Genomic DNA, 27,632 nt, shown 5'->3' with positions numbered 1-27,632 from the left:
CATAGGGTGCCAGGAGATCGCCGATGTAGTCGGGGCGAGGCCATGTAGAGCTTTAGATGTGAGAAGATTGATTTTGTACTTCACTCGGTACTCTACTGGAAGCGGTTCGTTGGTCCTTATGTGGATACTCAAATCGCCACATAAGGAGTAACGATCTGCGTTAGTCCTTATGAGATCCCCACATAAGGACTTGTGAATATTGTCGGTATTGGCGGTTATTATGTGGCAGTGTTAGGATCGCATGATAAGTAAAATGTTCCTGATCATTATGTGGAGGTGCTTTTAGTGCCACATAAGGACTTAAATTGTTCTTTGTCATTATGTGGCGATAACCTTGTGTTCACATATTGACTTAGGTTAACATAATTTTTTAATGCATTTTTTGTCGTTTTTGGCGTTCCATACCTTCAATACCCATAATCAAGGTAGACTGTGTTAATTTTTCAGCGGTTCATCAATTTGGTGGCCAGCTTCAACCTGTCGCCAAAGAGAAAATGGCGTATGTGAGGTCCAGCAAGCATAGCAGAGGAGGGCTGGATTATCAAGAAAGGAGGCAACTTGCAGCAAAGAAACAGAGAGAAGAAGATATTGAGGCCCTATGTGTAGTAGGATACGCTAGTAAATTGTTTAAAGATGATTCAACTGCAATGGCAATTCATCGTGGGCAATATCTGGTTCCTTGGATGGGTGACACTTCCATGATGATCGATAGGTATATAACTGACGAATTTACTGTAGGCCTAGGCTAGGCAAGTTTTCTTACGTAGGATATGCCAATATAAAAGCTACTTACATTATTTAGGCAAATATCATACTGCAGCCAAATTATAACTGTTACTAAACAATTGAGTAATGTGCAAGATTTGGTTGCAAATGAATGCCCATGATAGTTTATACATTTTACAGTCAAGCTTACATTATATATTTAGGCAAATATACTGCAGCCGGATTTAGGAGAGCGAGATCATGTGTATCAAACATGATAATATATTGGGATAAAATTACTGCAATACCAGTAGACGTCGTTTATCTAGATCTACAAAAGGCTTTCGACAAAGTACCCCATAAAAGGCTTATCAAAAAAATAAAAGCTCATGGTATAGAGGGACCAATACTTAAATGGATTGAAGAATGGCTAAATTATCGGAAACAAAGAGTTGTTTTAAATGGATATGAATCGACATGGACAAAAGTAACAAGTTCTGTAATACAAGGATCAGTCTTGGTTCCGGTGTGTTTCACAATTTACATGAACGACATGGACTTGGATGTTAAATTAGAAATAAGCAAATTTGCGTCTATGATACAAAGGTCATTTGTCCCATACAAGCTACCAACGATTGGCAAATCTTACAACAGGACCTGGACAACTTAATCAAATGGACTAAAAAGTGGCAGATGAAATTTAATGTTAATAAATGTTCAGTGTTACACTTTGGACATACAGTAACAACCCCAAACACCAGTGCCACATGGATGGAAAGGAATTAGAAACCAAAAATGAAGAAAAGGATCTAAGGGTTTTAGTCAATACTAATATGAAATTTAGTAAACAAATAGCACAATCCGTCAAGAAAGCGAATCAAGTAATCGGCATCATCAAGCGAAATTTCTCCAACTTTAACAGAAAGACCATCATATGTCTGTATAAATCACTGGTACGACCACATCTTCAATATGGAGTGCAAGTATGGAGGCCATACTTAAAGAAAGATATAAATTTAGTAGAAGGAGTGCAACGAAGCATGACAAAACTTATTAAAGGCTTGAGGAATAAAAGCTATGAGGAGAGGCTTAAAGAACTGGATCTATTCTCAATGCAAAAAAAGACTCCTTCGACAAGACTTAATCACAATGTACAATATTATTAACAGGAATATTGATATAGACGTAGCTCATTGTTCAGTTTTTATATATTATTTTATTTATCCAACCAACTGATCCTAAGTACTGTACATGTACAGTATTTAGTAAGTTGGATTTACTGCCCTCTCACTGTTCCCACATAGTATGATATCACTGCAAGTTACCTGTGTTAAGTTTCACATATTACAATCTATGTTTTGTAAGTTTTGAATGTTCAATTAAGGATGTGCCTTAGAGATTGATTAGAGAGATGAAAAGCAGATTGGTCTGTAACTCTATATATAATGTAGTCTGGTTTGTTTACATAACAAGAAAGATCATTTAATCCAGAGGGGAAAACTATAGTGAGTAGGTCATCAAAAATGGGAAGAAAGTTATATACTCCATCAATGTTCTCAGTAGTTTCATTTAATGAAATTGTAAGAAACAATTTGTTTTGTTGAATTGATGTGAATTTAAACCCTCATGATGCATTCAATCTTGATTGTCAAAAAAAGTTTCTTGTTGGTACTATTGTGAAGTAAATAATAACACAATCATGACGATGTACTTTCTTGCCAACTGTTTGCCAGGCCCATTAATTGAGACTGAGCATATATGACCAATTCATACAAAACATTGATGACCCATCAAATGGTCAAATTATTGATGTCAGTACATTTTTAATTGATGTTTATGCTGTTAATTTTTATTGCACTTGATGTCTACTTTACTGTACTTTAAAAGTTGATTGCTGTGAGTCCAGTTTACAAACTGACAGATTCTACAGTATCTTGTCACCGCCCCCCCCCCCATGATGGCACCTGACATTTAAAGAAATGTAATGTTTGTTTTGCATCGCACTGGTTTCTCCTTCACAATCATTTTGTCTCTACAGATTTGATGGGAGGGGCCACCTGTCTGATCTATCAGAGATTGATAAGGTCCATTCTTGGAACCAGGTCCACCATCTGTCAGAGGAAGAGGCTCGCATAGAGGCCATCTGCGATGAAGAGCGGTATTTGGCCCTTAGAACTGACCTCATGGAAGAAGAGACTAAAAGAGGTACTGAACACATTATGTCTTGTGCTCTTACAGTATTTCGTGCAGTTTTATTGTGATAACCATGGTTGATAACTTGCAAATTGTACAGTTCTTATATAGTGGGTTTACCGCTTTAATACTTCATTCAGTACCTCATATGACACCGGTATATCAAGTCACGTTGATATATCATGTCGTATTGGTATATTCACTTTGTACTGTAATGCTGGCCAGCATTGCATGCGTAGGCAAAGAAAAAGTCGTAATGAACCACTGTTTTGAGTGTCGGCACGGATATCTTGAAAACGAGATCGCTGCCTTAACTCTCTGAAATAGCTGCAAACGAAGAGAACATGTGCCAATGGAAGGATGACTTGAGATTTTATGGCCTGTTTACACACACACACACGTACTGGAACGGATGGCCCACGAGGAAAGAGAGCCAAATCATCTTTCACCACTGGGGTGCAAAGGGATCTGGAACCACCAAATGAAGAAAGCTTGATGATACAGTAGATGCTTATGACATCTCCTTGTAAGTAATAATTACTGGTTATTGTTGGATGGACAGGAATTTAAACTTGTATGAAATTTACTGTGTAGACACTTTGACGAAAAAGGGGCCAAAAGAATAGAGATGGTAGCTAGCAACTAATGTTATAATTTCTTGTACCATGGTAGGGTTTGTCGTATTTCATAGCTGACTATGGTAACTAGGCTTGTATTGATAGTCAAGTAATTGACTTTAAACCACCTTCTCACAGGCATTGCAACTTTTTACCTGGATTGAACAGATGTATTGTGGGAAAGTTTTCCAGTGACAGATTTTAAGTAGTGGTAAAAAAAATTAGAGTTAAATGATATTGTCTTTGTAACATTTTTTAATTATATTTGAATGTTTTGTACAGTTACAAGCTTTCTACAGAGAATGTTGGTTTGGAAAATCTATTGAGATGAACTTCCTTCGAGTGGGCATCTAAATTTCACCCTCTTTTGAAAACCTGCAAACCTTCATCTCATTAGTAGATCGTAGAAGGGCTGGCTCTATAGTGGGATTTAACAAAGTAATGGATGTATTTTTTTTGTTTTTCAGTTATGTAGGCAGTTACAATTTTTTTTTGTATCAGTTGTTGCAGTAGCTTTGTCATTACCTAATCTGTGGCCTTAATGAAGAACTGTTTATATCATACAAAGTATAGTTCTGCACGGGAAGTGCTAGCTGCTAGCCCCTTTTGGAGGCTGCTTCAGGGTCCCTTGTATCTGTGTACTTTCACTTCTATTTTCTTTCTTGATAATGCAGTGTTGGAAATTTTTATCCATAAAATGGTACAGCATATACTTGCTAAAGTTTATGAATGGCTGCTTTTGATATTGAATAACTTACAAATATGGATCTCTTTTATTTGTTATATTGAGACAAAAATAAAGGACTGTGAACATTAATACATGTATGTGTTTGTTTGTGTGATTCTATACGAAATACTACTGTATGTTGGTAGGCTTTCCTCCGGAAGCCTACGCTTCTCACACCTCCTCTGTGAGCAAGATGATCCTACAGCTGTAGTAGTTTTGTTCTTGCCCGTGTGCAAGGCCTTCACCTAACGGCGATTTAAAACTACAGTACTGTATTCACTAAATGTGAAGTTTTGTGTATTGTCAACTCCATTCTTTGTGTTAATGTTCCCATAGCCGGTGAGTACATCGACCATTGATTTCCATTTGGTGCTAGTCCTCTTTCTGTGGAACCGTTATAACATATAACATTTTCATGGTTAATGTTAAAACTTAGTAAATGTATTTCTTTCAGTATATACAGTATAGTTTCTGTTCATTTGGTCTCACCAGAAGTTAGTTAAGTACTGTATGTACAGTATAAAGCGGGTATGCCCTTTATACCACTTTTTAAATGTGATGTATACAGTATTTCAAATCTTGAACCCTTAGTGAAAAAATAAAATGATGCAAAATTGTCAGATAATGTTGGCTTCTTTATCATCAAAACTGTAAATGGCTAGCTTTATTTTGGGCGTCTTCTGAAAAGGGGGAAGGCTAAACGAATATATCCAAGACAAGGTAGTGTGAAAAGTCTTCCACGATCTGCAGATGTTATCCAGAAAAGGTAGGTTAACTGTTAATTTGTAAAACCATAAACCTGCTTGTGCAGACAAGAGCTTTTCATAAAGTTATAGTTCATAATGACCTTTATAAAGAGATTATTCTGAATTTACTGACGAAAGACCCTGCAAGTTTTCAATTTCATGTCGCGGGTTTCGGTCTGGAATGATGGCGAGACAAACAGAGGGATGAGGGGAATTCATCTCAGTAATCGGTCAGTAAAAGGTCAAATAGGCAATCTTAGTTTTAAGACTACTAATTAAGGCTTTGAGTATATTTTTGGCCATGTGCTATGGTTGTTTCTCCTAATTTTTGGAACACTTTCAAATATATTTTACAGAGGAAGAACTGAAGAGAATCCACCAATCCATGGGTGCTCTTCGAGACCAGAAGTATTACGGAGCTGTGGCACCTGCGTACGGCGAAGGAGGCTCTAACCAGTCAGAGGAGTACGATCCCACGATGCCTACCGAGGATGAAGCAGGTAGGTCATACCTGAAAATCTATCAAGTTTGAAAAGAGTATTATAAATAATAAAATAATAATAAATTACATTTATATAGCGCTTAATACAGTGTTTCAAAGCGCTTTACAAAGTAGGAAAGAGACAAAGGAAACCAAGCAAAAAAAAAGAAACTAGGAATCCAACAAATGTTTTAAGTTGTTTCTTGAAAATACAAAGGAATGAAACGCTTTACAAGGTAGGAAAAAGACAAGGTTACCATGGAAAAAAAAAGAAACTAGGAATCAAACAAAAATGTTTTAAGAATTATAAACTGCATAGATTCAACAAAAGCAGTGGTGGTCTTTATCGTTGTCAGTAGTACCGATGTCTACATCATCCAAATGAATCATGCTAGATGCATCAAAGCAGTTCGAGGTTAAGACAAGAAATCTTGTTTGAATATTTGGAAATTTTCAAGGAATAAATGTGAACCAGAACTTTTGAAATTTTTAAGGGCTTTTCAAGCTTAATGACTTGTCTAGTCCCTTGGTGCTCTTTGAGACCAGAGTTGTTATGGAGTTGAATGGATTCAAGTAAAAGCATGGGTGATCTGTTTTTTATGGGTTTTTTGAGTGTCAAGATAATATTTTCCACCTTTCTTGTGACATTATTGAGAAAAAGTACCTGAAACCTACAGTATGTATTCTTTAATTTGTTTATATGTCATTGTTAATTTAAAAGTATAGTCCAGTGGAAAAAAAATCATCTTTGAATACTGAAAGGTCCTATTACTAAGCATGCTGAACAAATTTTGCTTGCAATTCCTTCTTGGCTTTTGTGAGACATTGACAGTTGTAATTGCCACAGTTTTGGTACCATTAGTGAACTTGAAGCAAGTAGGTGTGATTCCATAGCAAATATTTCTTCTTCTGGACTTTGACACTGTTTCAAATAACAGACAGTTGCAAACTAGTGTTACAATCACTTGTTAACAAGACAAGCAATATATTCATTTTGGAGTGGCTGTTTTCATTAAGGTACAGAAGTAGTTAAGTTTCATCCTTAAAGAGAAACGAATGTTAATTTACCTTGATACAGAGAAAGCAGAGAGGTTAGCCAAGGAAAGAGTACCAACCCCTGAGCCAGAACAGCCATTTATGGCTCCCGAATCATTAAATTTACCCTCGGGAATTGAGACGGTAAGCCGATACAATCTATCTTCATATCATAAACAACTATCATTATGATGGCTGCCTACAACCAGTTGTTTTCAAAATGAAAAAAGAAACATATTTGCTCATTGTCACATAAAGAGGCTCTGTCTCGAAGAACAACGTATTCAAGTCATTCATAGAGTAATGTTAATATCAAAACTTCACCGGGAGGAAGAAGCCACAACGAGAGACAAACCCTGCCGGAATGATTTGGGTAAGTCCAATTTTGATCATTTTCCAGGTTAAAAAGGGCAGTACCAAGTATTTACAATACAATAGGAAGTCAAATTTTGCTCACTTTTGCTTCAAAACTTTAAAAAAATGAAAACAAAAAACTTTGACAAAGTCGTGAGAAAATTTTCAAACTGAGAGTGGAGCTGTAATTAGCATGATGCTGATGAAAAAGATTACCTTTATCACTTCTAGGGAGATGTGGAGATCTGAATCTTCCATACCCAGACAATTCAACCAAATTTACATCGTATTCATCCTATATATGTTTGCTAATCCTATTGTACTCTGGTGAGTAGAGACTGTATAGTGTTTCCTCAAATTGCAGACCCACGGTGTTCTAGGTAGGACTTTTCCTTGCCAGGATTTCTTCGAAATGTTCTTAAGTTTTTATTTTATTTTTGGTCACTCCCAAAGTACTTGGTAAATTGTTGTGCCCTGTATTCCTCCCTGTACTGTGGTGACAAAGTACTAACAAAACCCATCTTCTCATTGAGGTTTACAGATTTTGGAAATGGATCAAAGACTACCGATCTTGATTTATCTCTATCCAGACTTAACGTAAGTTTTCACGGTTAATTTTTTAACATAGCCCGGAACTCAGAAATTGAACCTCATCATTGAGCGAACGGCATCGTTCATCGCCAAACAGAACCCTCAGATGGAGATCGTGATCAAGGCGAGGCAATCCAAAAATCCGCAGTTTGACTTCCTGAACTACGACCACTATCTGAATCCTTACTACAGACACATCGTCAAGTGTATCAAGGAGGGGAAGTATGTCCCGGCACCAATCCCAAAAGAACCAGGTAAGTCTCGAAAGAATTAGTCAACAGAGCTTGATTTGTTAGTAAGTGCTCTCAAGTTGGATCGTGTATTGGATTGTGAGGGTTAGGACAATCGGACCAATCCCGTGAAATACTTACGCATATTTTGTTTTTTAATTATGGTCATCTTAAATGAGGGTAGTCCCGCTCAGTGCAGAAACACTGCTTTCCAGAGATGCTTTTTGATGTCAGTAAAAGTTGCTGATGATGTGGTTGCAATAATTTTGTTAGTCCAAAGTTTAACTACATATCATACAGTACAGAATATTTGTAATCCTACATCTAGTGCAGTTGTATGATTATGTAATGTAAAGGTTTATTTCATTTGCAAACCTTGCACCTTACTTCAGCTTCATTTCTGATGCAATTGTCATAAAGGAAAGGAATATCTCTTTCAGGTATCTAGTCCTTCCTTTAAGCAGCAGCAATATGCATGTTGGTATTCAATTTAAATAAACCTACAAAGTATTACTCAAAATAAGTTAGCAACTGATCGAACAAAGATGCCCTTCTAGATTTTCTTTCACTGAATTAAAGTACCGTGAATCAGTACTTGTGTATCCGATTCGATTACTCAACATTTTCGTAACAATCTAAACTACTTGTAAAATAGGCTTGTCTTACAGTTTTGTCTCAAGCTGCGGTATTGGAAATGAAATCTGACCCGCTAAGCTAAGTAATCTACATTGTTATGGGATTTTAATATCCCATAGTGCGACGAAAAATGTATCAAAATCGAATAAAAAAGCTGCTGTAATGTTCCAGATGGATATAAAATCTGGTGGTACAGTATCGTCCCACCAATATGCTACCACTATGCAAATCATAGGACACCACCATAATGTACTTGTAAAAGACTCAACACAGAAGACAAGTTTAGAAGGAAAGTGCTTCACCTCATTATTAATTCCGCTAGATGAGTGCAACATTTCACCCTTTTAAAGTCATTCTTTTGATTTGAAAGTATAAAATTACCAGGTCATAACAAATTACTGGCTATTAAATACAGAACTGGCATAAACTACAGATGCAATTGATGGCAAGTTTGTAACAACTCGTAAATTTGCCATAAAGGTTTCCTTGATTTTGTTTGTTTTCAGTACTTTCATTTTGTTTTTTTGTTTTGATCTTGTTTTTACAGAGAAGCCAGCAGAAGATTCTGATGATTCTGATGGTGAAGGTTACCTTCATCCCGGGCTACTTGGCTCATCTGAACTACCAAAGCCCAAGCTGCCATCTCATGTAAGTTGTCTAAAATATATATATCAAAATGGAACATTGTCAAAACCTTTTTATCTGGGTCAGTACTATGAAGCATTTACATTCTCTAAATGACAGGACTGACATCGAAACCAGGAATGTCCAATGCAATTGGTGTAAACTCTTGTGTTCTAGTTTTTCATCGTAACTGTACCGTGAAAATATATGCAAAATATAGTTTCAATAGCTAGAAGGGTAGTGTTCAAATCAGGGGATTGGGGATGGGGGTTGGGGTTATGGTAATAATTGTCAAATATCAAATGTATTTGGTGGCAGCAAATCGTGGCAGCTATGTGCCATTAGTGGTCATCTACAGGTTTGGTATCCCTCCCCCCTTCCTTGCCCCATCATCAGCAATACAGCATATCCCCTGACATATCTGCACTCTTCCTGTCAATAGATGTGTAACTTCCCATGGATTCAGAGTCTTAGGGAGGTAATAAGAGTTGCTCTTCGCCCCCAGACCGCAAACAGACACTGCGATTGGGATCTGTGTCCCAGTGCGCTTATTTAAGCACAGAGTATATAAGCAGGCTCTGGAATTTAGTGAAATTAATAAGCCGAAGGTCACGGCAAGCTTGTGGAACGCGCATGGTCGACCCGGGTAACGTTGAGTTCGTAATCTGAATGCAGTATTTGAGACATAGAAACCTTAGTCTCCATTCAGGGGTCAGGCGGTTAAGTTGGGTGATAGAGATAGCAGAGTACTTCTTTGATTGAATACTGGAACTGACACTATGTTGAATTTGATCTCCAATAAAATTTTGGATGATCTTAAATTCATCCGATGTTTAATATCATTTCATAGCCTATAAGGCCAACTCAAACTACCGCACAAGCATATGCACCGGTACACCAAGGATACTCTACGACCCAGTCTTCCGTGCCACCCTCCTCACATCAAGCCATCCACTCAGCAGCCCCGAGTCTCGCCTCTCAGGTTGCAGATGTTGCACCCCCAGTGACAGAGCCTCCCTCGGAACCAGTCCCCGCTGTCGCACCCCCGGCAGATTCCACGTCCGGCGATACAGAATTACTAGCAGCGTACTATGCCAACGCTGCCTCGGAGTTTGTCAACGCTTATCTCACAGCACTGGCATCATCAGCCCCACCACCCCCACCAGGTATGTTTGATTTTATATTACTAATATTGAAGATTTCCAGGCATTTTAGGTGGTGGTGGTGGTGGTGATGGTGGTGGTGATGGTGGTGGTGGTGGTGATGGTGGTGATGATGATTGTGGTGGTGGTGGTGGTGGTGATGATGATGGTGGTGATGTATTGTAGAATATTGTTAATCAGTGTATGAGGCGCAAGAATAATGAGGAGCAAGAATTACAGAAACACAGTTCAACTTTGAACACATTAGGTTTTGACTTATGTTCCTTATGTTTTGCCAAGCCTGATTCTTTAGGTTAAAATATGACAGATATCTTTTCAGTGATTTCCATTGTATGAGAACCTATGAAAATTTGTAGTAAGTTGCCATATCATCAGAAATTAGAAACCAAAGCCCATGTGGGAGTTTTCACAGTTTTAAATATGTTCCCCTCCTCACAAAAGACTGGATGACTTGAGCAAGTCTAAATATACCACTGCAGAACCAGAGGTAAAGTTAAAGTTGTCATGACTTTGCTCATGTTAGCCAAATAGCAACCCCTTGACATGACTTTTAAACAATGATGCATCCCAAAAAGGAATATGAATTGCCTCAGACATTCAGCAGAAAGTTTTCTTTGTTTTTTACAAAGGCTCAGAAGGGCAACTCCAACAGCCGGGTGCAGTACCCGCATCTTTGTCGCAAATAGCACCTGTCACTTCGGAACTTAATCTGGGTGTCACCCCTGGTGTCTCGACTGGGTTAGAAGGAACTGAGTAAGTATTTGGATATTCATAGCTTACCACAGTTGTCATTTGATTTGGGGTTGTAAGTCACCATACATTGTTATGTGTCTGTTACTCTTTGAAGCGTATTAGCAGTATTAGTAAGACATTCATGAGTACCATAACGAGTGGGACACACCTTGGTACGAGTATGAAATACGAGTAGACGGCTCCAAGCCCGAGTTTTGGTACCTAGCCTTGCACCAGTATCTATATACTAACTTAACAAAATGCTCCAGTATGAGTACAAAGTTATAAATTCAAGGCAAGTATGCTAGAATAGGACAGTGGGTGCAGACTTACTACAAGTCTGTTTGTAGGTGACAAACATTGTTGAATGGTCAATACCTAACCTTGCACCAGTATCTATATATCAACTTTACAAAATGCTCCAGTATGGGTACAAGTTATTAATTCAAGGCGAGTATGCTAGAATAGGAGAACAGGTGCAGACCTACTACAAGTCTGTTCGTAGGTGACAAACATTGTTGAATGGACAAAAGTAGTACATATGTAATGTAATGTAATGTAAATATATTGTTAAAAGGTGCATTACATGTAAACACATCTCAATGCGTCGTACAACATATAAATTACAAGCATTGAAATAAAATTATCAAATTCAGTAAAAATTAGAAAAGTTAAACTCTCTGATACAAGAATAAGAATACTATGTACAATATTAATACATAAACAATAATTCATACAGGTCTGCTTAGCAAAAAGGCTTAGTTTGTCCCAACACACTGAAGTTGATTTACATCCTTGTCAATACTTTTCTCTTCATAACAAATGATGATTATTTACAAAAGATAGGACAAAGTGATCATAAAGGAAACCATGTCTTTAAAGAAGGGTTGATTTAATCCGTCATAATTTTCATCCATCAGAACGAACCAAAATCCAGAGTCTGTCCCTCCGATCATTCCACCCCCACCGGATGTCCAACCGATCATCGACAAGCTCGCAGAGTTTGTCGCCAAGAATGGGGACGACTTTGAGAACGGTATTAAATTGAAGGGGGATCCTAGATTTGACTTTGTCAACACTTGGCACAGTTTCTTCACCTATTACGAGCAGAAGAAGTTCATGTACAGGCGAGAGATGGAAGAGAGGGAAGCAGCCGCGTTAGAGGCTCAGAAAGGTATGTGAACATTTAGGGAAATGTCCAGGGAAACTGTCACTTTTGAGGAGAAGAAGGGAACAGAAAAGCATCAACTAGAAACACGGCTTAAAAAATTTGTCGGCAAACAAAGATCATGCTTATCCTGAAGTGAATAACTAAGAAAATTTACAAGTGGTTATACCAGTTTCGATGAAATCAATATAATGTGGTGTATTTTTGAATATGATAACCAAAAATCCAGCCTTCTTCAAAATACTAGTAAAACAGCTCTGCTGTTGCCTGTCATCAATAGTTGACATAACTTGAAAGTTGGACACTCAGGGAGTGTGTGATCTTCTGTTAGAACCACCTTCCAGTATCATATTAGCAGGAAAATGTCTGCAAGATTAACTATGAGGTACCTAGTGGTAACTTTAAGCAGATCTGTTTATTCATCTGACATTACTTTTGAACACACAATACTTTTCTAAACGAACATTAAATGACTAAGGTAATTCCTCCCACTCATTCCTCCCTCTCCAGCACCCGTGAGTTTTTCTATCAAGCCGAGAGATATCGATGAACGTGTGTTGGTCGGCCGCAGTGCCCTCCCCGTGGAGGAGAGCGACTCCGATGAGGAACTTCCTAAAATCAGGAAACCACCCATAGGAAGTCTGGACCAAGCAGCAGGAATGACTGACCTTATCAACCTCACTAAGCAACAAATAGCCCTAGCCATGGTCGAGGCTACTTTGGCCAAAAGCGACGACCCTCAGACAGAAGGCCACCACCCTCTCAGCGAAGAAAATAAACGTTTGGAATCCCAAAGGCCTCTGTGGAACCACAAGGAACCATCTACGACCGGGCCTGTGTCCGTGGATTACAACCACGGGCGTCCACGTCCGACCCCAACCCCACCGTCTGTACCCCCACCACCTCGTTCCAGAGACTTCAGCAGTTTCTTGGACAGTTCAAGTTCTTTAGGTGGTGCTCCTGGAAGGCCCGGAATTTTAGAAAGTAGAAGAGGAGCTGCTATTCCTCCTCCAAAGACAACTCAACCATTTGTATCCAGAGAAGAACTTGCAAGGAGACAAGGTACTAGTTCTCCTCACTACTATTTCTTTTCTCTTTTTCTTGCTCGCTTCCAACAATCTTGAAGAGGAAAGATTTATTACAGTATAGCATACAGCAGTATCCAAAATATAGAGATACTAAAATGCTTAATCTTATCGTAAAACATTACTAGCCATAATCATTAGGACTCAGACTCAGATACACTGCTAATTTCTGCCTATTGGTCATTCCATAAATATAGCCTAATGGTCATTCCATACATATAGCCTAATGGTCATTCCAGTACTTAGACAGCCTAGCTGCAAATGGCACAGAAGTCATATATGATACCAGATACCACAGCGTTATTTTACATGCTTTGCACTTCGTCGACAGAGATCCCAATACATAAATATTCATATATGTAGATATTTTAATTTTATTTATAACTTGTATGACGTTTTATGTCATCCTCTTGCAGCTGAAAAGGCCAAATTAGAGGACAAGCTAGCCAAAGCAGCAAGAGAGAAGATGGCAGGAATCTCCAAAGAGAGACAGTTGCAGATGGAGAGACGGAAGAAAGCCGCCCTCTTCATGAGCAGGATGAAGGATCAACCGGAAGATTCTGAGTTGGATGCAGCAGGTAAAATATGAAATCTCTGAAAGTCAAGGACAACTTTTAGTAATCCTGACAAGTTTCAAGAGTGTGTTTATTGACATGTACTGTATCCAAGATTCTAACCTGATTAGTGGTTTTCCTTGTTATAATAAAGTCAGTTTATTAAAACTTCAACCAATCATGCAAGGCAGGTATTATTTCTCGCTTCAGGGGAAGAGGTTGGTAGGAAAGTTAGGGGCTATTCTATTGAGTCTTTTACCTACAATGTCGTGCAAAATCATTGCCTTTCGTCTGGAATGAAAAAAAAAGATAAAATTGCAAAATGCAGTTTTTAATGCCAGTGTTGTTTGGCAGTATCTGGCATTTATACTAGCATGGGGAAAATTGATAAAGGCTGTAGAGTGTAACCCATGACACTTAGAAAAAGCCACAGAATTACTTACTAGTTTAAAATGATGGCTTGGTGATTGTGTTTTACAGAGAATGTATGCTGCATTGGAGAAATAGTCAATACCATGGTCATGTATAGACATCCTGTAACAGAGGGAAGTAGGAATGACACTTTTTTTGTAACTCGCTTAATGTAATTTGCAGTACAAGCAATTAATCACCTACACCCAACCCTCATCTTTGTTTGTTTCATAATTAAAATTGATAAATGATCTGCCTGCCCCCGTAGGAGAAAGAGGAAACCGACAAAGAAGAAGCTCATCCAGGGAGCGAGACCGGGAGCGAGAGCGTGAGAGATCTTCATCTTCATCTTCATCTTCTAAAGCTACGCCGAGGGCTTACCAGACTTCATTCGATATAAGGTATTTGCCTGTTTGGTTCGTGGAGGTGCCTACCTTGTGCTGTCTGTCTTGATGTGCATTTAGTCTTCTGAAGTGTCTATCACAAGAATTTTATACAATAATAATAAAAATATGCAACTTATATAGCGCAATATGCAAAGGCTTCAAAGCGCTTTACAAAAGTCGTAAAACATTAATACAAAACCAATACACCAAACAAAGATAAAATTACACAATGTAAAGTAGAGGAAATGTTAAAAATACAGTGTAAAACTACATCAAATATGTGAAAAACTACTAAAATTACTATATAACTATTTTACAATAAACAGAATCACTAATAGCATAAAACACATAGCAAATATATATTGCACAAATATTGCAATGGAATTCAGTTATGCAAAATTATACCTTTTATAACTTTGTCCTGTCTTCTCCATGTTCTTTTTTATTTCTTTTGTACTTTCTAAGATTTTTGGAAATTGTTACTTTAGATGTATTGATATTTCTTAATGCAAGAGTATATTTATCCTAGTAGGGATATAATTACATTGAAAACAATCAATCAATCAATCTAACCTCATACTATCATAGTTGCTTGAAATTTGAATCTCATGTACTCGTCGTTTTCATTTGTATAAACTTGCTTCCAAAACATAGTAACAAATGCATATGTTCTCCTAAATAAAGTATAAACAGTAAAATATTGTGAGATAATATTCAAAGACTTGAACAAACATCAAAGATTCTGTGTATCTATGAGGAACTTATCTCTTTGAAGGTTAGGCACTGAAATGTGTGCTAAGAGTCTAAGGTTAGTCAGCCTGTACGTACCTACAGTTCAATAGTACCCATATTATAAAGAGAAGCATTCATTAATAACATTTCATTTTGTTGTATACTATATTTCTTTCTTTATATAACAGGGTGAGGAAAAGGTCAAGATCACCATCACCTGCTAAGAGGTCATCTCCACCTGTCTCTAAATCAAGGTCAGAGTAAGTATTCATCTCGGGGTACAGCTTACTTTGTCAGGTGACCAGTCATCGCTAGATTTCCAGGGACAGTCCTTGGATTTCATGTACCGCCCCGGATTAAAAGTGTCCCTGAAAATGCTCCCCCCCCCCGCCCCACCAGACTTTGTGTACTGTCCTTTGAATATCCCCATTTTCTTATAAAGAGAGCCTGAAAAAAGTTTCAAAATTGACCTGTTTGGCCTTCAGTTCTCAGAACATCTTCCACTAAGCGTTGTTTGTTCAACAACTAGATTTGTGAATCAAAGATAATTGCATCTCAGATCATAGAGTAATTTCATCGGCTGTATTTCATAAGGAAAACATCTGCTTGAACTTATTCTAATATGGAGACATCCCAGTTTCCCCTTCCATGTTTGTTTTGGCATTGGATTGTTATACCTTTGGCATTCTGTGAACATCCTCACTGCATGGTTGAGATCCAGTGTTAGTGGTGTGACGTAATGTTTATCTCACGAGACAGGACGTGTGTCAGTGAATAACTCATGAATTATTCATGTACCCCCCAATGCAATCGTTCATTTTTACAGCAGTCCAATCCTAGTAGATCCTCTGGTGCCATTCAAAAAGAAGTCCAGCTCTCGCGAGAGCTCTCCGGGTTCTTCGAACGGTTCGTCAGGTAGAGGGATCCTTAAACACAAAGACTTCCATGCTGGTACATTGGGTGGCATTCTGTTGAAGAAGAAACCAAGTCTAGAGGTACCTAGTTTGCTTAATTTTTGGATTTTAACATGTAGATTATTTTTAGTGTTTGTTTTTGGTTTATTAATTAAAATCATAACAATAGTCTGTGCCCCTGTCTGAGTGATAGTTGGTTAACACCAAAAGTTTTAAATTGATAAATGTCAGCTATTTTGTGATAACATCTGCATACAGTTGATGAATGGAGTAGTCTAGTCTGTAAACAGGAAAAGATTTGTCATTAACTGACAAGAAATGGATCTCAAATACATATTTCAACAACATCAGAATGAGGGCTGTATGCCATTGCCCTTGGGTTGCTTAGATTTGAGGTTTCGGTGAGTTGCCATCCAAATGATAACATTCGACATTAATAGTTAGTTTTTTCATACCAAATGAAAGGAAGGCACTATTAACTATTACCTATCCATCTCAGATGACTCCATCCATTATTCAGACATTAATGATACAAGAATCTCAGATGAAACAGTCATAAGTCAAGATTCTAGTCTTGAGATGTCATAGCCCAAGACTTATAGGGAAAAATTTAAGTTGCTAGTGTTTCTACAGCAATTCTGGTTTCTCAAGATGTTCATTTTTAAAACATGTTAAATCATTGGAAAGCTCCTTTAAGGCTAGATTATTTATAACCTCGACTCCTCAGTACAGGCCTCAGTGTTAATCCATTATTCTATCACTTCTAGTAACTCGATCAAAACATGTTCTTTAAACTGTTCATATCAACCTGCAATGATATTCAACACCATTCCTCCCATGATAAATAGTAATGCATTTTGAACAGGTCATTCGAGGCCATGAATGTCTTTGTCCCATTGTCTTTTGTCCAATTGTCTTTTGTTCCATTGAGCGTTGTGTTGCATCTGAGGAACTGACCTAGTGGTTTGCATATTAGACTAGATAGTCCAGTCACTTTTATTGATGAGACTCAGCTGTTTAAAGTGTCATTCCTCAAAAATTTAATATAAGTGTCATAATATTACCTGGACTGATGGCAGGATTTTGAACGTTCTATTAACATCATCAAAAATTAATTTTCTGCCTCAAATCCATCTTTTAGGACATTAATGATACAAAGAATCATTCACTATCCTTGCAGGATAGAAAAGCAAGAATCAAGAAGCTTGTCCAATCTTCCAAGCAAAGTGACGAGGTCATTGAAATCGACTGAAAGGTAAAGGTGGCGTACATACTCCCGAGCGAGGAGGCAAACTCCAGAGCGAGGTAAAAACGATTCCACCCCGGATGCTGTTTTGAGTTGGAACACCTCTGGTCTTCAACACCAGGTGGAGGAAATGAGGCAATCCGTATGTTGATAGATGGTTACAGTCAGAGAGATAGACAATGGTGGTTGTTGAAGCTTCAGGAGGACTCCCCCAAACTCTCCACATCTTGAGAATCATAATAATTAGACAAGTTAATAGCAGCACTTTGAAGGTTTACATCAGCTGTAAAAAGTATGCAAAACTTGGCAACTACTGATGACTGGGGAGCCATAGCAACATCCTATCCTCTTGTTTAATATTGCCATCATTTGCTGGTGATGGTAACATGAGCATTGTTCTAACTGTGTAAGCTGAGGAAACTGTTTCTGATAGCTGATAGCACTATGTGACATCATAGGTGAGACAGACAGCTTGTGGATAAATAGTTTAAGACGATTCTCTCATAATCCGTGAAATATGGGAGTAGATGGAATGAAGGTCACTAGTGCTGATGATGGTGGAAGGTCGGGTTTATCACTCACTGAACATGAGAAACATTAAAGAGCAAATGTCATCATGTTAGTAAGTTTCATGAGTATCAACAGATGTGACACATGCTTATTTTTGTGCATCACATGACATAATGATAAATGATTGAAGAACTACAACCACATGTCCAGCTAAAGTCACGAATCCGTTTATGGTCATGCAATGAATATCTGTTTGCTTGATGGATGCAATGGCTTTCATGAAGTTATGCAGGTGGTGAATGAAGTAAGGAACAAACAACATTTTATATTATTTAAGTATATACTCACAAGTGCTAAGCAAAGCGGCCTAAGAGAGAGGGGCTGGGGTAGAAAATCATGAAGTTGAAAGTACTTGATTGTATACCATAAAAAATATGAAAATAATATTTATTGCTTTTCCTCCTAATATCTCTTTCTCCTTCTGCTCAACTGATTTAGTACAATAAGAGATTCTCAGTTTTATAAGAGCCTCTTTCTTTCCTGTACTATTTTGAAACAAGACCACTCTAATTTTGCAATAATTGATGATGAGATACATCTGGATTAATATAGAACGCTGTAATTCTGCTTTTATGCGAGTGAATTTTCAGTGAAATCTTCAATATGTACAAAATTTGGTATATCTTTGCAGGGACAAAATACTTCATAGTGTATGCTGCATTGCTAGGTCAAAACAAAGCCACATCCTCACTGCTTCTTGTGTCCCAAAGACAAGATTTTTTGAAATTTAGTAATATTTTGTGAATGCATCTAGCAACAACAGAGTGATTGATGTTGTCATGGGAACTCAACTTTAAATATCTTTTTCCTGTGATATTTAAACCTGTTATCCACAGATGAAAATAATACTACAAACTTTGTTGCATTTTTGGGAAATTCTATATACTGAGAACAGTGACCGATGAGCAAACTTTCAAAATGTATTGAATTTTTCCTATTTCATGCTGATATCACAGGCCAGCAATTGGATCTACTTTCTGGACAAATTAGGTTACTAAATTCAATCAACTATATCCCGAGTTAGGGACAAGATATTCTGCTAATAGTGTCTGATAATTTTTCTCTTCAAGATCAGTATTAGATTGTCTGACACTGGGTTAGGAAGAGAGAGTAGTACAGATTCAGTCCCTGATTTGTAGAATGATCGGTAAACATGACTTGTGATTGCTAGGTAGAAAAGGCATGAATTGAACAGAAACAGATATATGAGCATACTATGTATGTGTTTTGGTGCTGTTTAAAATGAAGACTGAAAAAAGCTCAATTGAGAGAAATAAATATGTTAAAATGAATCTTGAATCAAAGTTGATTCCTTCTTTGTGTTTCTGTAATGAAAGTAAGAGTCTGTCATGTTCACTGGTTGAAATTGCAAAAATCCGTGGAAAGGTAAATCATGTCAAATCATAGGTTTAATTGTGAAAATTTTGGAAGCAAGTTGGAACTTCGAAGAGTGATTAGTTTGGATTTCCATAAAAAATACATGCATTTGGGTTGTTAAGGTGCAAAAATGCTGGCCCTGTATATATAATCACTACATGCAACTACTCATATATAAGAGAGAAGGGGAGGAAGGGGTTTAGAATATGGGTCTGAAATATGGGGTATTGGTACAGGGCTTAATTTTTAATGAGCTTACTGTTTTCCCACAGACAACCTGTTCAAACATGGTTTATTGTAACACCCCCCCCAACAAAAAGAAGAGAAAACAAGACCATGGAGAATACTCAAAGATAGGTATGATACAACACAAATAGTCAGTCATCTATCTTAGACCACTTCGACCTTATCCTCATAGATCAGAAAATATATGAGTTGGTTCACAAATTAAATAAAATTTTCTCCACTCCCCCCCCCCCCCCCAAGGCCCCAACCTCATCGCCGAGTTTTATCTTTATTCTATTCTATAGATACAGATTAAAGTATAAACAGGGAATTGTTTAGGACATCTGAGGTCAATATTAAGCTGTGTCACAGATACATATTCAAGATGAATGGAATTGATATAAATGTTGCATGAATGGAATTGATATAAATGTTGCAATCAGTTTTGATTCCTAAAAAAGAAAATCCATAAGGACAAATAAATCTCACCTCAAATTTCAAAAACTGATAAAAAAGAAAGCAAAAAGGAATAGATAAGAAGACAAAAGTTATGGTGTACAGCAAATCTCTTCCATACGATGACAATAAGGCCAACACTTCCTTGTATTTGGTAACAACTAAACCATATATTCATAGTTTAAGAAAGTGGACCAAGAGACCATAATGCATGCATATCAATAATTGTGGTAAAAATCCACCAAGCTTACGTACGGTATTATAAACATTTAAAACATATGGAGGAAGGTATGTGAGAACTGGAGTTTGTCAACACCTGGGATTACAATATTATACCACCACCGGACAACTTCAATAGGACCACTTGTCTGATTAACGTTCACAATCACACTGGTACCACAGCAGTTCACAACGATTGTGAACTGGAATCTGATTGCATTTTATAACATAGACCTTGTTTAACCTGTACACCAAAACTCAAAAAGTTTTACAACTTGCCAAACTTAAGGATGACCACAATGAACTCTCCTTCATCAAAATACTACAGTCATTGGCTGAAACACTTTACGACAAGGACAACTTGTGCCCAGCATTTTATTTATACTTACAAATTAACTTCAGCTTCACTATAGCTGTTATTTAAAGTATTTTATTATTTAAAGTATTTAAAGGTTAAAGTGGGCTGAAACTATTGGCTGAAACACTTTACAACAAGGACAACTTTTGCCCAGCATTATATATATATACTTACAAATTAACTTCAGCTTCACTATAGCTATATGGGCATGGTATATATTTCAATATCCATCATTTATGATAATCTGGACATCTACATTGTGCTCATATTGTATCAGACTTTTGGCCATAACCATGAAAACTTGGCTGTACTTTGCATTGAGTGTTAAAAATTATGTATCAAGCCACTTATTATTTATGATTTAAAAATCCCTCAAATCTAACTATTAAACAGATCAAATGTCATTACAACACTTTTTAATTATTCTCATTTAGTGAGTTTTAATCCCAAAAATTAGTTTTGCGACACCACAAATTTGATGCAATGAACTAAAATTTGCAGTTTTGTCATGCTTTGTGGTGATGCAGGTTTGAAACCTTCATTCATTGAATGAATACTACACTGACAGTTTCTGAAAACTTCAATTCATAAATACAGCTTTTTAAGCCTACACCACAAATTGCTTAACGACAAGCCGTTTTTTAAGAAAAACGGCTTGCAAAGAAAGCAAACAGAAAAAATACAATGAGGAAGAAAATGGTTAAATAATATTTTATAGCTGCTTATATATTATTTAATGAGGGTTAACAGAAAAATGACAAGCCCCTGTGTATGAGATCCCTGAAGCTTGTATTGCACTAATCGTTGTGAAAATTTCCACTGGTCCCGTTGTAATGAAGATATGCACATTTCAGCCTTTGTAATGAAGATATACACATTTCAGCCTTTGTAATGAAGATATGCACATTTCAGCCTTTGTAATGAAGATATGCACATTTCAGCCTTTGTAATGAAGATATGCACATTTCAGCCTTTGTAATGAAGATATACACATTTCAGCCTTTGTAATGAAGATATGCACATTTCAGCCTTTGTAATGAAGATATGCACATTTCAGCCTTTGTAATGAAGATATGCACATTTCAGCCTTTGTAATGAAGATATGCACATTTCAGCCTTTGTAATGAAGATATGCACATTTCAGCCTTTGTAATGAAGATATGCACATTTCAGCCTTTGTAATGAAGATATGCACATTTCAGCCTTTGTAATGAAGATATGCACATTTCAGCCTTTGTAATGAAGATATGCACATTTCAGCCTTTGTAAAGAAGATATGCACATTTCAGCCTTTGTAATGAAGATATGCACATTTCAGCCTTTGTAATGAAGATATGCACATTTCAGCCTTTGTAATGAAGATATGCACATTTCAGCCTTTGTAATGAAGATATGCACATTTCAGCCTTTGTAATGAAGATATGCACATTTCAGCCTTTGTAATGAAGATATGCACATTTCAGCCTTTGTAATGAAGATATGCACATTTCAGCCTTTGTAATGAAGATATGCACATTTCAGCCTTTGTAATGAAGATATGCACATTTCAGCCTTTGTAATGAAGATATGCACATTTCAGCCTTTGTAATGAAGATATGCACATTTCAGCCTTTGTAATGAAGATATGCACATTTCAGCCTTTGTAATGAAGATATACACATTTCAGCCTTTGTAATGAAGATATACACATTTCAGCCTTTGTAATGAAGATATACACATTTCAGCCTTTGTAAAATGAAGAGGAAGAATAAACCACTTAAAATTTGAAGACTACTATACATGAAACCAAACAAATAAAAATAAATAAAACAAAAGAAAGAATTCCAAATTCAACAGGTTAAGCAAAAAATCAAAGTGAACACCATTTGTCTACAAAGAGCTTGGCTATACTATAGTATGATGCATTAACACATCAAAATCGTCTATGAACTTTTGAAATGAGGGTTAAAATAAAAACGTCTTGTGAAACAGAGCCATGTGTCAAGGTGACAAACTTAAGCAACATAAAAAAAAGGGGAGTTTTCTTTGATGGGAACTTACTTGCCAGTTATTCCTTATGAACACCATCGGAAACTAGTAATACATAACTTACTGAGCAAAAAATATTTCAGCTTTAGGAATACATTATACTTAAATGCAAAAATATTTCAGCTTGTGAGGTTTTCCATGGTTTTTGTACTGTACATGTGAATAAATATGCATAACAGTAGATAAGTAAATGAAAGCTTGCAGATTAAAAAACAATACGATGTACCAAAAAAGATAAATTAAAAAAATCCCTAATTCTCAAAGACACTTACGAGGCCATGTCCCTCTTGTGCCCATGTATCCAATTGCATATAAATAATAAATGTGGCCTCCTGGAATGAACATTTCCCACTTTTGCCCAACACCAAATATATTTGTTGGCAATAGAATACAAATTAAATTGCCTAAACATGTCAAGCACTTGTTATAGTCATGAATGGCACCCTGACGAGTTGTGACCAAAATGAAAACAGTTAAAATGAAAGAAAATAAATTAGCAATGCTCCACAATTTCTGTTATTAACATACATCATCATATCACTCTTTCAGACCTGGGGGAAGTGGACTAGCCCCCTCTACTATAAGTAGCACCCCCTCAAAACAAGGTACTGTACATGTTGAAAAATGTCAGCACAGCTTGCACAAAGTCCTCCTCACTTTTTATCAATGTTTTCTCAGGCACTGCTATTCAGAGGAACCTTGGCTCTGTTGCTGTTATATTATCTTTGTCAGATAGACATTCCACTGTTACGTTCAATTACACCATTTTATTGTAAACGATGCAATCTTTAAAGTGGTGCCGGAATCGTTTTAAATAAATGAATGGTTTCATGGGTAAAACATGAATATCACATTCAACACTAACTAAACTGCTATATTTAAGGTTTCAAATCAGCAACCAGCATGGTCCCATCATTGACCCTACATTACAGTGCTTAATAGACAGCACAACTGGTATCAATCAAATTCATTTCTGGAGTGTTAATTTTCCATAGAGTTCAAAATTATTAACTAACTCATTCAATGAAAGCAATACCAGTACTACATCACACTGTTATCTAAAGATTTTCAATATAGTCTTAAGGTACAGTATTTAGGCGCGACAACATTACTTTTTGGTTATAACATGTATTCAAAATACTGCACATATTTTGGACAAGTCTTCTTGCACCAGAGAAGAAATAAATTAGTAAATATTGTTAAAACTTTACCAAGGCAGTACAACCCTGCTTCTCATGGTAGAAACTAAACCTCTACGTACTACTTCACTTTATTGATGAAACGAACATCATTGACAGATATCCTACACAGGGGGGAGGGGGGGGGGAAGAGCTAAAAACTTTAAACCATTAAATGCAATCCTTACTTATGATGATTTGCTACATGTTGGTCTCTCTTTGGCAAGATTTGGAAATAGATTAACAATTGTGTGACCTTATCAGATTTTTGGTAAATCCATGAACCTATTGTTACTGATACAATGCCAAGTATACTAATTAAGGACAATTCATTCCTGAAGAGAAGCAAGGACAGCCCTACGGTCAACACCATACTGAGATTACCGAGTACCTGTAGCGTAATTGGTGACGTGTAGAAGGTGACCAGAAATGCCATGATGTTGTAACCGACAGCACACGAGCAGCTCAAACCTATCAACATCCAAAGCGATGGAGTCGACAAGAGGTAGCTGTCGGAGAAAACGGGACGTTCAAAGATGACGGCGGCTGCTAGTAATTGGATGAAACTTGGGACGGACATTCGATACAGGAGACTGAACGAATCTATCCGTTCTTCCTTCAGAAGAAACCCTGCCAGAAAGAAAGGGAAAACGTTGATAAATTAGGGAGATTTCTGTAGTATGTAGAAAGGTTTAAATGCTTTAATATGTAGTAGACACATTATGGCATTATTGATTATCTCATTCTCATTACATATTTCTGAAATATTTAAATCAGGTGCTACTCACTTAGCCTGATACCTTACCATTAAAATAACTTCACAAATTATTGAAGATGTCCTGAAGAGCATTAATGTTTGGCTAATTCCACTTTAACATTACAGTCTCTCATCAAAAGCAGGGAATATTTGGTGAAAAATAATAATTGAGATTGTGGCCTCTTGCTAAACACTTATTCCATTGATAGAAAAGTATGCTAATTTTTTTTAATGATTGTTATTTCTGATTGGGTCCCAAGCAATGGCAGTACTCAGTTGATAAGTCAGGGTACACCTTTGCTCAGAAAAGACTGTAGAAGTCTACTTCTGTATGGCCCCTGATCATTACAATAAAATTGAAGATTGGAGATGTGGTATTGATAAAACCTGTAATGTACAGCATGGAATGAGATGTTTCCAAATAATATTCTCTTATTGAGAACACAATGAAGGTGAACTTACCTTGAAGGACACTCCTTACAGCTCTCAATAATGTGGCCACTAAGGCCATCAAGAATCCGATTAAATTAAAATTTATTTCACCGACCGTGCACATCACACATCCTACACATATAGGTATCAAGGAGAGATATGTCACCAGTTCAGACGATTGCTTTAGGAACACTCTCGAGAGTATCAAAGTAGCTAATGGGGTCATCGCGAAAATCATTTTTAGGAACGAAATGTATAGGAACTGGACAGCGATATTGCCACAAGCTATACTGATGCTGAAAATAAAGCTAAGTAAGAGTATATTCCAAGACACTTGACCAGAAATCGGGTTCTGGTCAAAATTTTCCTTTATTGATCTTCCCATCGCAGTTAGTTTGAAGAAAGTGGAACAGAAGATGAGAGTGCTCAACAGGTGGAGAGAAGTCAAGAAAATTGGGTAATTGAAAGGATGGTTTTGGAAAATCCATTTGTTAATATTGCTCAAGCTGATACTCATAACTGTCCACCCACTGACTGACAGAAATGTCATCAGTCTTATGTTACCAGGAATGCTGGACACAGCCTCCATTTTAGGCCCACTCTGTTGTTACGTCAACTGAAAACCTCGGACATAGACCGTCAAAGTTTGACAGGTTCTAAATGAAAAGGAGAGGACAAAAACGGATTATGTTTCTTGAGAGATGGTAAGGTTTATCACTAAGTTTTAACTATGCTTAAGAAGCTACCAGATACAGTACTGTGAAACTCAATGCTTCTCAAAAATGTCATTCACTAGGACATACAGTAGTTTTAAGTTACTGCTGCCTAGGGTCTACTGTGCTGTGCAAAGTTAACAAAGTTACTGATGCCACAAATGATTGCTAAAGAATAGTGAAAAACTGATGTGTGGGAGTTTATGGGTATGAATTATTTGTTACTTTACATTAAGTATATGTCGAGAAGTAAAAATATTTGTATATGTGCAACATAATGACATATGTGAATGCCATTTGAGAAGCTTTGGAAAAATACCTTTTGTTTGCAGCAAATCACTGGGACTGATAACAAAATGTTCCTATAGGCCTAGGGACAATTTATAGGTGGCTCAACAGCAGAAATCACATAGTTGACTGATAGAATTAAATCAGAGGGTCGTAATCACCACATCTTTTTATCAGAACATTTGCCTTATAGTTATACTAAGCTTAGGGCTTACGCCTAGGTTACCATATATACAGTAATACTGCAGTGATATGCATGCACAGTCAAGGCTTTATCTTTTAAGTTATTTAAATAATACAATGCTCTGACTGTCATGATACCTTTAGATTTTAGTTATTGTTGAACACGTTAAGGAGTAAGTTACATTAATCTTTACTATCACTGCAAATATCAACTAGAAAGTAGACTATTCTGTACTAATCTGTAGACTGTCCAAGTTGATAATCATTTCGTGGAACTAGGCCTATTGGGCACATACGCAGCATTACCGTATAAATGGAGTTCTTTGAGCATTACATACTTTGCACGAGAATGTACGATTTTGCAATGGTCACGGAGAGGAGGGAAATTAATGCGGCATCAGTGTTTCAGATTCTGACAAATGTTTTTTACGAAATATTGCCTGCCGTCTGCAGGTGACACATGAACAGATAAGACATTGGCGGGATCGCCAGCGAACCATTCTCCTCTCGTTAGGTTGCATTCATCGAGTTCATTTGAGTTGAACAGCGAAGAGCATATTCAGGGTTTACACTGCCGTAGAGCGTTTTCACATTTGATGTAACTCTGTCAAGTTATAGGAGAGTCGATCATTTCATTTCATTTATTTCGTCTATACATAAGAACAATAGAACAAAGTGGTATAGTGTAAACAGGACACTAGAAAAACAAAAGTAGTTTATCGAGCTAGCGACAAAAAATAACAAAAAAACAAAAGAAAGAATTAAGTTAACAATTAAGAGTAGAGATATAAACATGAGATAATCAATACTCAGTCAGCATAGTTTTCAATTAAGTGGGCTTTAAGTTTTATTAAGTTACATAAGATTTTACAGTTTTTATATCATTTGGAAGCACTTTCCAGGTTTTATAGCAGTAATTGTTCAAGAGTAATTTACCGTGTTTCGTTTGATGTCTGCTAACAGAAAAATGGGTATTATTCCTCGTACTGTTACGAATATACGCGGAATTACAGGGATTAACAATATCACTAAAGACACAGGGGAGAATATTGTTGATATACTTACAAATAAAAGAACACATCTTGAGACAGATCACGCACGTCTCCAGTCCTCTAGAGGGTAAACATGGTTTCAGTTTGTGTTGGGGAGGGGTAAGAGGGGGGATCCAACCCGGACTCCCCGATTGATTTAGGGATGTGCTGATCTTTGATTGAAGGGCCATGAGCGAATAAAGATTTTCATGAACTCAGTGGCCCTCCCTTGGTTGTTGGAGCTGATTCAGATATGCAGAAACGAAAATGGGAAATTAAGACGTCATATGAAGCTAATCTGATGCATATTTGGCATTTGAATTAGGTTGCTCTTTTGGCAAATTTGTGCTAATAAATACTCAAGTTTTGGTGGGAGGTTGAAAATAGGGTACACACCCGTAGCAGCCGCGGTTGAATTCATCTCAGGCTAAACGTAAAAAATCCCATGGCTGAACCATTTTCACCCGAGTGTCGATGGACGGTGTTT

The 27,632-nt window shown here is 37.0% G+C and overlaps 2 protein-coding genes across 7 annotated transcripts; one reads left to right on the top strand and one right to left on the bottom strand.

The window, feature by feature from the left end:
• Nucleotides 1–457: 457 nt before the first annotated feature.
• Nucleotides 458–19,192, top strand: LOC139980492 (splicing factor, suppressor of white-apricot homolog). Of its 3 annotated transcripts, none has more exons than XM_071992140.1 (15): nucleotides 458–712; nucleotides 2,744–2,910; nucleotides 5,345–5,488; nucleotides 6,548–6,648; nucleotides 7,487–7,703; nucleotides 8,863–8,963; nucleotides 9,790–10,105; nucleotides 10,732–10,855; nucleotides 11,755–12,008; nucleotides 12,513–13,064; nucleotides 13,504–13,665; nucleotides 14,321–14,453; nucleotides 15,359–15,430; nucleotides 16,000–16,165; nucleotides 17,265–19,192. In XM_071992140.1, exons 1-15 carry the CDS (start codon nucleotides 495–497, stop codon nucleotides 17,334–17,336), a joined length of 2,799 nt encoding a protein of 932 aa, XP_071848241.1. In that variant the 5' UTR covers nucleotides 458–494; the 3' UTR covers nucleotides 17,337–19,192. The 3 variants fall into 3 exon arrangements, with proteins under 3 accessions (XP_071848241.1, XP_071848240.1, XP_071848242.1); XM_071992139.1 differs by having other exon boundaries at nucleotides 15,997–16,165; XM_071992141.1 differs by lacking the exons at nucleotides 458–712; nucleotides 2,744–2,910 and adding an exon at nucleotides 2,966–3,424 and having other exon boundaries at nucleotides 15,997–16,165.
• Nucleotides 19,193–20,050: 858 nt separating this feature from the next.
• On the bottom strand, nucleotides 20,051–26,700 carry LOC139980493 (uncharacterized). Of its 4 annotated transcripts, none has more exons than XM_071992142.1 (4): nucleotides 26,421–26,700; nucleotides 24,961–25,586; nucleotides 22,261–24,371; nucleotides 20,051–21,419 (listed from the first exon to the last, which is right to left on the bottom strand). In XM_071992142.1, exons 2-3 carry the CDS (start codon nucleotides 25,517–25,519, stop codon nucleotides 23,926–23,928), a joined length of 1,005 nt encoding a protein of 334 aa, XP_071848243.1. In that variant the 5' UTR covers nucleotides 25,520–25,586; nucleotides 26,421–26,700; the 3' UTR covers nucleotides 20,051–21,419; nucleotides 22,261–23,925. The 4 variants fall into 4 exon arrangements, with proteins under 4 accessions (XP_071848243.1, XP_071848245.1, XP_071848244.1 ...); XM_071992144.1 differs by having other exon boundaries at nucleotides 20,051–21,390; XM_071992143.1 differs by having other exon boundaries at nucleotides 26,453–26,700.
• Between the last annotated feature and the right edge of the window lie 932 nt (nucleotides 26,701–27,632).

This window comes from Apostichopus japonicus, chromosome 15, assembly GCF_037975245.1.
Source record: "Apostichopus japonicus isolate 1M-3 chromosome 15, ASM3797524v1, whole genome shotgun sequence".
NCBI classification, from domain to species: domain Eukaryota; kingdom Metazoa; phylum Echinodermata; class Holothuroidea; order Aspidochirotida; family Stichopodidae; genus Apostichopus; species Apostichopus japonicus.
This window is presented reverse-complemented; position numbering and strand designations above follow the sequence as displayed.